This window comes from Nothobranchius furzeri, chromosome 14 (genome assembly GCF_043380555.1).
Source record: "Nothobranchius furzeri strain GRZ-AD chromosome 14, NfurGRZ-RIMD1, whole genome shotgun sequence".
In the NCBI taxonomy this organism is placed as follows: domain Eukaryota; kingdom Metazoa; phylum Chordata; class Actinopteri; order Cyprinodontiformes; family Nothobranchiidae; genus Nothobranchius; species Nothobranchius furzeri.
Genome location: NC_091754.1, coordinates 2,161,139 through 2,172,500, shown reverse-complemented (window position 1 = coordinate 2,172,500; position 11,362 = coordinate 2,161,139). Strand labels below are relative to the sequence as shown.

General features: G+C 41.9%; 1 protein-coding gene across 1 annotated transcript; it reads left to right on the top strand.

Moving 5' to 3' along the window:
• Positions 1 to 2,302: 2,302 nt before the first annotated feature.
• LOC107389384 (lactase/phlorizin hydrolase) lies at positions 2,303 to 11,084 on the top strand. Its single transcript, XM_015965510.2, has 17 exons — positions 2,303 to 3,006; positions 3,335 to 3,402; positions 3,852 to 3,929; positions 4,007 to 4,100; positions 4,436 to 4,520; positions 4,594 to 5,269; positions 5,365 to 6,013; positions 6,085 to 7,635; positions 7,725 to 7,990; positions 8,082 to 8,372; positions 8,470 to 8,668; positions 8,916 to 9,118; positions 9,198 to 9,304; positions 9,499 to 9,630; positions 9,744 to 9,967; positions 10,044 to 10,280; positions 10,694 to 11,084. Exons 1-17 carry the CDS (start codon positions 2,391 to 2,393, stop codon positions 10,855 to 10,857), a joined length of 5,640 nt encoding a protein of 1,879 aa, XP_015820996.1. The 5' UTR covers positions 2,303 to 2,390; the 3' UTR covers positions 10,858 to 11,084.
• The last annotated feature ends 278 nt before the right edge of the window (positions 11,085 to 11,362 follow it).

Here is an 11,362-nt window from a genome sequence, read left to right as displayed (position 1 = left end):
CAGCCTGACTATTCTGCTTCTTCATGCCTGTGTGCTTGAACCCAGGGAGGAACGACGTCCCATCTGCTGTGGTAGAAAACACGATCTACAGCGAAAGAACCACCAACTAGTGTGTTAACGTCGTAATGAAAACAGTAGCATGTTTGTGTCGGCTGGTAGAAGTTGGATGAAATCAAAAATAAAACACAAATTTAGAAGTAAAACTCATCAAATGCAAAAAATACAAATGGAAAACATAAAAAATGCAACTTTCTGAGTTATCTGTTGGTATGATAGCATCAGGTGAAGCATCAGGTTTAGAATAATTCATCATACTGGTCTGGTGATGGAGGATCGTATGTTTCCCACAACAAAGGCACCTGATTTTATTTATTTAGCATTTACCATTTAGCAGGAAAATTAGGCTAAAATTTCCCCAAACTGGATTTCAACATGAAAATTTTAAATAAAAATCTGCCAAAATCCAGTGGTAATAACTTTAAAACTTTTACAAATTAGAATAAATTCCCAGATACTAAAAAAATCAGGCATCAGATTTAAAAGATGGTGATTTTTTAAATGATAAACTCTTGAAATGCACTTTATTTTCTTGATCATGCAGATTTAAATGATTAAAATCAAATAAAGTTTGGTGCTGAGTTTGCATCATATCTTATTGATTAAATCTGCTGGATTGCATGGAAAGTTTCCATCCGGTACTTTACAAACACCTGTGTGACTCGAGCATCAGCAGGTTCTCAGACACGTGCAGGTGATGAAACTGGAGCTGCAGCCTGACTCACACCTCGTTCTGACAGAGTCTCAGGTATTGAGCAGACCTTCTTGTTGATTGTCCTTGCTGAGGACCAAGCAGGGAAGTCCATGCAGAGCGAACACCCTCCGTGAGTTAAAGCAGCATCCTGTGGAGGCGGCAGGTCACCCAGGAGACCAGAAGAAGGTAGCCCAGCAGGAGGGAGGAGATCAGTGTAGATCACGTTTCTGACTTTCTTTCTTCACGCTGACACTAAAAAAGCTGAATTTGTTCATAAATGTGCTCCAAAGTACAAGATTATTCTGAAAATGATGCATGAATCTTAATCTTATCTCATGAATCAGCTGATGCGTCCCAGCTGGTGTTCCTCTTGAAGACGACCTACTGGTGCCACCAAGTGGTCATTCTCAGGCTCTGGTGAACGTTCAGTGAGGAGAGCTGCAGACTTAATAGATGTTTGCCCTTTTTAACCAAAAGCAAAGTATCTTCCTTATCACAGATTTTATTATGGAGTGTTGTAATAAGTCTGGTATCTGCTCTGTCGCTATGATTAATGTAATTTTTATCAAACGATAAGTGAAGACCTTCAACACGAGAGTTTTATCTGCTGAGTTAAGAAGCGTGTGCTCTGTAGATTTTGGGAGTGTCAGTAATTATTAATTAGGGTAAATGTTACATTAATTTCTCTGTTTTTAACAAAAGTTTTGACACAAAGGAAGATTGTCGAATAAATAAAAGAGAGAATTCTCTCCAAAAGGTTGTCTGTGAACTTCTAACGTGTTTCTGACAACATTGTGTCTTGGTCATAGTTTCATTTCCTGCCCACTGCTGAAAACGATCAAATATCATCTTGAATTATTTGGTAAATTGATCAGATTCTGTAGATTTTTACATGCCAGTCTGATCAAATTTGTCTTATTGGAGGTAAAAATAAAAGAGGGTTCACTTCACGAGCCGTTCAATCTGCAACCTTTACATGTAAACGTAAAGGAAGTGCATCCTAATCCAACTAGTCCCGTTTTCCTGTCACGAGTGGCGATTAGAAACAAGAAATGTTGAGAATTTCTGCGTGAAATTTCCTTGTGCAAATATTTAAAATACACACCTGCTTTTCTGTCTGAGAGAAGGATTTGTCAGGTGATGGTTTAGGATAAAATCTGAAACTACAGATTAAAAAAACGATTTTTAATCTGCAACTTTCTAAATCCTTCTAACAGAAAGGCTTCTGCTTCCAGGCTAATGAAGTGATGGAGATCTGATTGCAGGTTCACTAAATAAAACATGATTTGAGAGGAAATGGAACTTAACAAAGAGTGATGGTTGTTGAGAAGCAGCTGGTAGATGATCACGACAGGTCAGTGCAGACCTGTGGTGGAGATCCAATCAATACAATCTTTAATAAACATAAAAACAGCAAGAGGGAGCATTAAAGCAGTTTTAATGAACATGTATTTAGTGAACAGCTCTTATCACCTGTGTGAGTCCAGAGTTTCCCCTCCGTATCTCACTGCTGCAATAAAAGGCTGACATGGTTCTGGATTGGAGATCTTGATTGTGCGATGTTGTTGTGAGTGTAAAACGTTGCCGTTAAAAGCCGTGGGATCAGCTGATAAAGCCAGAGTGTTCCTCTCTAGTGACGATGAGGACGCTCGTGTGGGTCGTGTGTTTGTTGTGTATGAGTGGGGTTCAGGGCGGTGCGGTGAAGGATGACGAGGACTTTATGCTTCTTGCAGGACCTCTGATGGAGCAGGAGGACGGAGGCTCTGCTTGCCATGGAAATGATGTCTTTGACTACAGCTCCCCCATGCCGCCTGGTTCTGAACAGTACTTTGAGTACCTCCAGAGCAAAGGCGTGACCCACTTCAAGGTGCCACTATCATGGGCTCAACTTCTCCCCACAAGGGTCCCCAGCAAGCCCCACCAGGCTGCGGTTAGCTGCTACCGGACTCTAATGAAGCGACTGCTGGAGGTGGGCCTCCAGCCTCTCGTCATCCTTCATGGATCTTCAGTTCCAGAATCTCTGAGGTCCAAATATGGAGGCTGGGAGAGCCAGAAGCTGGTGGAGGTGTTTCAGCAGTACGCTGAATTTGTTTTCAGGGAGTTTGCACCGTCAGCACAAGCCTGGGTGACATTTAGTGACCTGGATGAGGTTTTGGCTGATGGGCAGGACGGAGATACGAGCACGCTTCTGCAGAATATCCTCCAGCTCAATAAGAACATTCATCAGATTTACCGTCTGCACTTTCCTGGAAAAGGTGAGGAGCTCTGACTTAATCATCGTTCATAATCACAGATATTTATAAAATAACAGAATCACATAGTTGATTATTGTCTCTGAAGACTTCATGAGTAGAGAGATCTGCTTTATGACCTCCTGATAGCAAAACTTATATTTGCTGAAGCCACAGAACGCATTATCATCTTATCTCAGTAATCACTTTATGTGAGGTACAGCAAATGCACTTGAAGTATCTGTGTGTGTACTTTTAACCAGGAAGAAGATTTCTGGTGGGAAGTTTTGACTTCACGTTCAACAAAATCTTCTCAGACTGTTAAAAATATTCTGATGCCAAATTTTTGCAGGGAGACTGTCGTTTGGGTTGAAAGCAAAAAATGTGGAAAAACTGTTTGACTTTGAAGCTTCGACGCTTGTGAGTAGCATCTTTGTTACCAAGGAGCCTTAAATACAACAGAGGAGAAGAGGCGGTCATGAAAATGATTATGTTGATTTTTTTATGGGGAAAAAATATTTGTTTGGTTAAAATTGTTTACTTGTTGTTTGAACTGTTTGAAAAGCCACGGTTGATCATCAGAAAAATGGCTTCAGCTTTAAAGGTACTCCTTTAGACGTCATCTCCTGCTGTTGCTTCCAAATTCTACCTTATCTCTTAGGAAATACATTATTTCCAATGTAATAAAATAATTGCTGATTATCGTAACGTTAAAGCTTCATTACGTTTTAAAAAAGGAGTATTTGCTTTAGTAAGATGAGAACATCCACTAAAACACACTTGTCTTGAGTGACTCGGTTCTAATGTGTTATGCTAATAACAGTTTTTCTCTGGGGGCGTGAATTTGCTGTTTCACCTTTCTCTAACAGGTAGATTTCTTGTCAGTGAGCATTGAATATAACTGTGGTTCCTCAACAAACTTTCGACAGGAGTTGAAACGGTTACAGGTACACCGACCACAACAATGTTTTTCTTTAACGTGAGATATTTTTATATAACTTATGCAAACCTAATGTCCACGTAGATGTCCAGTGGGAACTTGCCCATCCTCATATACAAGATGAACGTTCACGACTGCACCGACAACCAAGAACAGCCTCTGGGAGATTTACTGCAAAGTAAGTGCTATGACAAGTTTTTCCTCTAAAGATAATATATGACTCAAATGATAAATAATCTTTGAAGTATCACTGTTTTTGCTATGCAAATACCATAAAGAGTTATGAGCTTTGGGGAGTGTCATTATGCAAGAGTAATTAGTGGGATTCTCGCTATGGGTCGGCCATCTTTGCAAGTAAAACCATGTGAAAGGTGGAGAAGAGCTCCTGGTAGATTTTTATTGAGGCTAATCTCTGATATAAAATAGGAAAACTTTAAAGTAATAAGTGTATTATTCTAGAAAAAACTCAACGAGAGGGAGATTGTGGTAAATGTCCATTTGTGTCGACCACAGTTACTCAAAGCAGAGCCTTGAACATCACTGGATGTGACATGAAGAACTTGCTGGGTCATTTGGACATGCACGATGCTCCACTCAGGTTAGAATCATTACATGTTTTCTTATTTTCTTGGAAATGGTTTTTCTTACCCTTTTTTTTTCTTTCCCAAAAGACTTGATCCACATTTGACCAAAATGACGAGGTTTAGGAGTAGCTATGAGAACATCTGGGAGAGGTTTGGGGCCCAGGTCAGAGCTGACCGAAACCTTTTCCTCAATGACTCATTCCCCTCCGGCTTTCAGTGGGCCACGTCTTCAGAATCTTTCAAGGTTGAGGGTGGATGGACAGAAGGTGGGAAGGGAGAAACTATCTGGGATCGTTTTGGTCATAAAGGCCAAGCCTTTGCAAATCAAACCGCAGACCTTGCTTGTGACAGTTATAACAAGATTGATTACGATGTCTATCTGCTGCGAGGTCTCCAAGTCAACACCTATCAGTTTTCCATTTCCTGGGCCCGTATTTTCCCCTCAGGCTACAGTGACAGCCTGTCAAGAAAGGGAATTTTCTACTATGAGAAGCTAATCGATGCTCTGGTTGATTCTGGCATTCAACCGGTTGCCACCCTCTACCACTGGGATCTGCCTCAGGCTCTCCAGGACAACGGTGGATGGACCAATTCATCCATTGTTGAAGCCTTCAAGAAATATGCAGATTTCTGTTTTGGCAGATTTGGAAATAAGGTCAAGACTTGGAACACATTTAGTAGCCCATGGGTGGTGAGCCATGCTGGGTATGGTACTGGTGAGCATCCACCTGGAGTAAAGGACCATGCGGCGTCTTCTTACCAAGTAAAGTTCTGCAATTACTATTACAATGAATATTTATGCAACTTTTTATTTGTTTTCTGGTTTGTTTATCTCATAATATGTTTTTATCTTCTCAGGCAACCCATAATATACTCAAATCCCATGCTGAAGCCTGGCACATCTACAACGACAACTACAGGGGGACTTACGGAGGGAAAGTAGGTATTGCCCTGAACTCTGACTGGGCTCAGCCCAAAGACCCCTCCAAACCTGAAGATGTTGCAGCTGCCGATCGCTATCTTCAGTTTATGCTAGGCTGGTTCGCACATCCAATTTTTGTAGATGGAGATTATCCGGCAGAACTCAAACGTCAGATTGAGCTGAAGAAAAAAGACTGTCCTGTCCCCACGCCAGCAGAACTTCCAACTTTTACTCCTGAAGAGAGAAAGAGGATTCTTGGAACATCTGACTTTTTTGGTTTGAATCATTATACTTCCCGTTTGGTCAGCAACAATAAAGGTGGCTGCAAGCCCGGTCCTGATAGAGTGGGAGACTTTCAGGCGCATGTGGACCCCTCGTGGTCTTCGACAGCCTCTGACTGGATCTTCTCTGCACCTCAGGGACTTCGATTACTTCTAAACTACATTTCAGCAGAATACTTGAATAATACCAAAGTACCGATCTATATAACTGGGAATGGGATGCCAACAGAGTATAGTGCAGACACATTGAATGACACTAGCAGAGTCCAGTACCTGCACGGTTATATCAATGAAGCTCTTAAAGGTTGGTGTCTAGAATTTCTCTGATGTGACAATTTTTAGATTAAGTGAAATAAATGTTTTATTTTTTTATAGCAATTGTCCATGATGGTGTGGATGTGCAGCGATTCACTGTGCAGTCTTTCATGGATGGATTTGAAGGACGGCATGGCTACAGCCAAAGATTTGGTCTTCACTACGTTAATTTCGAAGATGCAAGCAGACCAAGAACCCCAAAGCAATCTGCCTATTTCTTCTCTCAGATAGTAGAGCAAAACGGTTTTGTTGCACACATAAATGAGGTCGTCAAAGGTTTAAAAACAATGCGTGACCACAAGTCCACAATGCTATCACCATCAGAGGTTCCTTCAACGTCAAAAGTCGTCTGGGAGAAGTTCTCCCTACAGTCAAAATTCCAGAGGCAAATGTATCACCATGGTGTGTTCCCTAAAGACTTTTCTTGGGGTGTGTCTTCTTCAGCTTATCAGATTGAAGGTGGCTGGGATGCTGATGGGAAGGGACCTAGTGTATGGGACACCTTCACTCAGAAGCCTGGCAGCATTCCAGATAACGCTAATGCAAATGTAGCATGTGACAGTTACAATAGACTTGACGAAGACCTCTACATGCTGAGAGGCCTGAAGGTGAAGTCATACAGATTCTCTTTGTCATGGTCCAGGATTTTTCCTGATGGGAGACGTACTTCCCTGAACCAGAAGGGCGTTGACTATTACAATAAACTTATTGATGGACTCTTGGCATTTAATATCACACCAATGGTCACACTGCATCACTGGGATCTTCCTCAAGCTTTGCAAAACTTTGGTGGCTGGGAGAAAACAGAGATGATTGACATTTTCAATGATTTCTGTGACTTCTGTTTTGCCACCTTTGGCAACAGAGTAAAATTCTGGATGACCTTCAACCAGCCTCAAAAAATCGCATGGCTAGGATATGGACTTGGACAGATTCCACCAAATATTAAGAATCCAGGAATTGCACCATACAAAGTTGCACACAAAATAATAAAAGCTCATGCCAAGGCGTACCATACATATGATGACAAGTATCGTAAATCCCAAGGGGGACTGATATCTATTGCCCTCAATGCTGACTGGATTGAGCCTAAAGACGTCAACGTTCCTCGCGAAGTCGTAGCTGCTGACCGGGCCCTGCAGTTTCAACTAGGCTGGTTTGCCCACCCTATTTTCAAGAACGGCGACTATCCAGAGGCAATGAAATTACAAGTTGGTGTCAAAAGTGATCTCCAAGGACTTTCCGAGTCAAGACTCCCTTCTTTCACAGAAGAGGAAAAGAAATTTGTCAGAGGAACTGCTGACATGTTCTGTATGAATCACGTCACCACAAAGATAGCAAGCCACGTCACAGGTCGGCTTTCTCCAGCATCCTACCAATATGACTCGGACTTTTCAGAAGCAGAGGAAAGTGATTCACCAGCGACAGCGATCCAAAACCAAAGAGCTGTTGCATGGGGCTTGAGGAGAATCCTCAACTGGATCAAGGAAGAGTATGGAGATCCGGAGATTTACATTACTGACAACGAAGTTGCTACCGGAGCCAAAACGACTTGGGATGACATTGACAGAGTCTTTTTTCTCAAGACCTATATTGATGAAGCTCTTAAAGGTACACAGATTCAAATATGCTTTTGGAGCTACATTTTATTTGTTTTTATTCCTGAATATTAATTTGTGCTTGTGTGTTTATCATGATAGCCTATGAACTTGATGGCGTAAGGGTGAAAGGCTACATGACATCTCTGATGGACTCTTTTGAATGGTTAAATGGGTACAAAGTCGGGTTTGGGTTGCACCATGTGGATTTCGCTAACCCAAACCGGCCAAGGACACCCAAGTATTCAGCTCATTTCTACCATCAAGTCATGAAGGACAACGGTTTCCCTATAACGGAGGATGAGAGGATGATTCATGGACGATTCCGAAGAGGTTTCATGTGGAGTTGTGCTACAGCATCGTACCAGGTAAATTAAGTTGAGAGACTCTTTTATTAAACCTTTTCATTAAAGGTTTTGAAGGACACCGTTTTGATATTCCTATATTTACTATTTCCAGATTGAAGGGGGGTGGAGAGCAGACGGAAAAGGTCTTAGTATTTGGGATAAGTTTGCTCACACTCCTCTCAAAGTGTTCAACGATGACAACGGGGATGTAGCTTGTGACAGTTACAATAAAATAGACGAGGATGTGGCCATAATTAAACAGCTTAAGCTGACCCATTATCGTTTCTCCATTTCCTGGTCCCGAGTGCTTCCTGATGGCACTACCAATCACATTAATGAGGCCGGTCTCGGCTACTATGACAGACTAGTGAAGGCGCTGTTGGCTGCAAACGTAAAGCCTCACGTAAGTCGGCTTCCTCTGAGCCACTCACAACATGCTTTAGGAAGAAAATTGTTGAATTTTGGAAAAACTTGTTTTTTGGGGTTTTCTTAACTGGCAGATCACCTTGTTCCACTGGGACCTCCCGCAAGCTCTACAGGACATTGGAGGCTGGGAAAATGACACCATTATAGACAAATTCAGGGATTATGCTGACCTCATCTTTAGTCGTCTTGGCAACAATGTAAAACACTGGATCACCATTAATGAGCCGTACAACATAGCGATGGTAGGGCATGGTTATGGAGTGGCTGCCCCAGGTGTGTAATGAGCTTTGTGTCCTTTAGTAGCTCTGGTATAAGATCACTTATAATAATGGATAGACTGATAATTGAAATAAAAAAAATATTGATGAAGCAGAATTTGGTAGCAATAAGTAATACAGCCCAGTACATACAGGATTCTGACAGGGCTATGTTTCTGTATGTACCAAGCCGCATTTTGCAATGTTGTCGATAACGTTTATTTGTTTATATGTCATCTTGGAAAAAACCTGTTTTCTCTCAGGCATCAGTTTTCGCCCAGGCACCCTTCCTTACATCGTTGGTCACAATCTTATTAAAGCTCACGCTGAGGTTTGGCACCTTTACAATGACAAATATCGGGCCGTCCAAAAGGGAATTATTTCAATCACAATCAACTCGGACTGGTCAGAGCCCAGGAACCCTCACAAGCAAGAGGACATTGATGCTGCAAGACGTGTGGTCCAGGTACGTTTTTTTGTAGCTTTCGAAAAAAATCCTTTCTGCTTTAATAAGAAGCGGCTGTGATGTTCTTCATTTTCTGCAGTTTTACATTGGCTGGTTTGCCCATCCCATATACAACGGTGACTACAATGACGTGATGAAGACGGTCATTCGAGAGCGAAGTCTTGCTGCTGGTTTATCAAAATCACGGTAATGGTGAAAAGGCCCGAAACACCAAACAGATCACCAGCGCTGACCTGTGTGTTGCATGTCTCTGCTGTGTTATAAGTTCAGAGCATCTGTGCTTTTCTATTTTTGTGCATTCTGACTGAAACTCAAACAAATAAATGATAAAAGTTAGTCTTCATTTTCTTTGCACGTTACGCTTCTGGTTACCTGTCTAGGCTTCCCGAGTTCACTCCAGAGGAAATTAAGCGAATCAAAGGCACCTATGACTATTTTGGGTTTAACCATTATACCACCGTCCTGGCTTTTCCTGTGGACTTTGGAAATCTTCAGCATTATGATGCTGACAGGTGAGCAAGCACCATTTCAGCCTTATTTTCTTTATTTTAATTTAGACTGGTATGATGTATCCTCATAGTTTGACAAATGGCTAAATTTTAAATTCCATTTACACCTGACACAGGGGTGCGGGGACAGTCGTGGACCGTACCTGGCTCGATTCAGGCTCTGCATGGCTAAAGGTCACGCCATTTGGATTCCGCAGAATCCTGAACTTCATTAAGGAGGAATATGGACATCCTCCGATCATCATCACTGAGAACGGCATCTCAGAGAGAGGACCTACGGACTTGAATGACACCCTGAGGACGTATTACTATGAAAAATACATCAACCAAGCGCTTAAAGGTATACGATCCTTAAAACAAATATGTGCAACAGTGATGAAGTATTTGCAGTTTTAAGAGTTAATTTATTCTTGCAGCTTACCTAATAGATGATGTGGACATCCGTGGCTACACCGCCTGGACACTGATGGATAACCTGGAGTGGGCCACTGGCTTCTCAGAGAGATTTGGTCTTTTCTACGTCAATCGTTCAGACTCCAAACTACCTCGTGTTGCCAAGGCCTCTGTATCCGCCTTCTCTACCATTATAGGCTGTAACGGATTCCCTGATCCAGCAGCAGGACCTGATGACTGCTTAAAGCCCAGGCCTGAAGGTAGACGATTCTATTTAAGAGCAGGTTCACCAAGAAACTATTTTTACTTCTAATTTTTGAAAATTGGTCACTCTGGGTTTCACGTGCAGGCTGAACATGAAAATAGTCTCCTACACCGATCTCCTGCAGTAGCTTCTGATAGAAAACAGACGGTGAAACTCTAGGATTAGAAAAGCCTGGCAGATCTACGTCACACTGTCACCATCATTCATGGATTCACCCTTCTGGACTTACGACGAGGAAGGCTGTTGTTGGTTTAGCGTCCAGGAAACGGCAGAGAACGTCTCGGCTAATAGAAGCTAACTGTTAGCAATAGCAACTCCACCACACAGCAGAACTCCTCCAGGCTTGTGTTAATATGTCCTTTAAACCTCAAAGATTTAATCCATTGAAAATCTTTTTGTCCTTTGCAGGAACAATTGCGCCGATCACAGAATCTCCTGTGATGTTTCTGGGGATGAGGCTCTCCACTGAAGGAGCTGAAACTGGACTTAATGCTACATTTGCTCTCCTAATTATCGCAGTGATTGCAGCAATTTGTTTATCTGTTGGTTTTTGTTTAATAAAAAAACGTTGAATAGAGATTAAAACTGACACGATTCTAGTCGTACTCCGGTTTGAAACAGATGGAAACCGTTGTTTGTACACTTGTTTCTGAATAAAAATAATCAGATGTTTTAATGAGTCAAAATTGCTTTTCTATGATAAATCTACCTACAGGTAATAATAAAGTAATTTTGACTATTAACATGCGGCTGTAACATCTTAATAAAGCTATGAAATGCATTAAAACACTCAAACTTGTTTTTTCCGTGTTTGTTGGACCAAAATAATTTTTTAAAATAGCCATCAATGCATCCATCCACTATCATCTACTTATACGGGGTCGGGAAGCAGAGAGGCCCAGACTTCCGTCTCCCCAGCCACTCCGCGGGAATCCCAATGTGTTCCCTAGCCACCTGAGAGACGAAGGCCCAATCCCTACACTCGCTCTGCAGCCTTCAGCAAAGTGTACTTGGAGAAAGTGCACTGTAAGGCTTCGAGTGTGCGTGGTACACAAGCGTGTAAATAATTGCCAAATT

Bases quoted from the DNA above. Each gene is read 5' to 3' on its own strand.
- LOC107389384 (XM_015965510.2), top strand. From the start codon at position 2,391: ATGAGGACGCTCGTGTGGGTCGTGTGTTTGTTGTGTATGAGTGGGGTT. The intron at 9,119-9,197 runs GTACGTTTTTTT...CATTTTCTGCAG, and splicing joins CTGCAAGACGTGTGGTCCAG to TTTTACATTGGCTGGTTTGC. The intron at 10,281-10,693 runs GTAGACGATTCT...TGTCCTTTGCAG, and splicing joins CTTAAAGCCCAGGCCTGAAG to GAACAATTGCGCCGATCACA.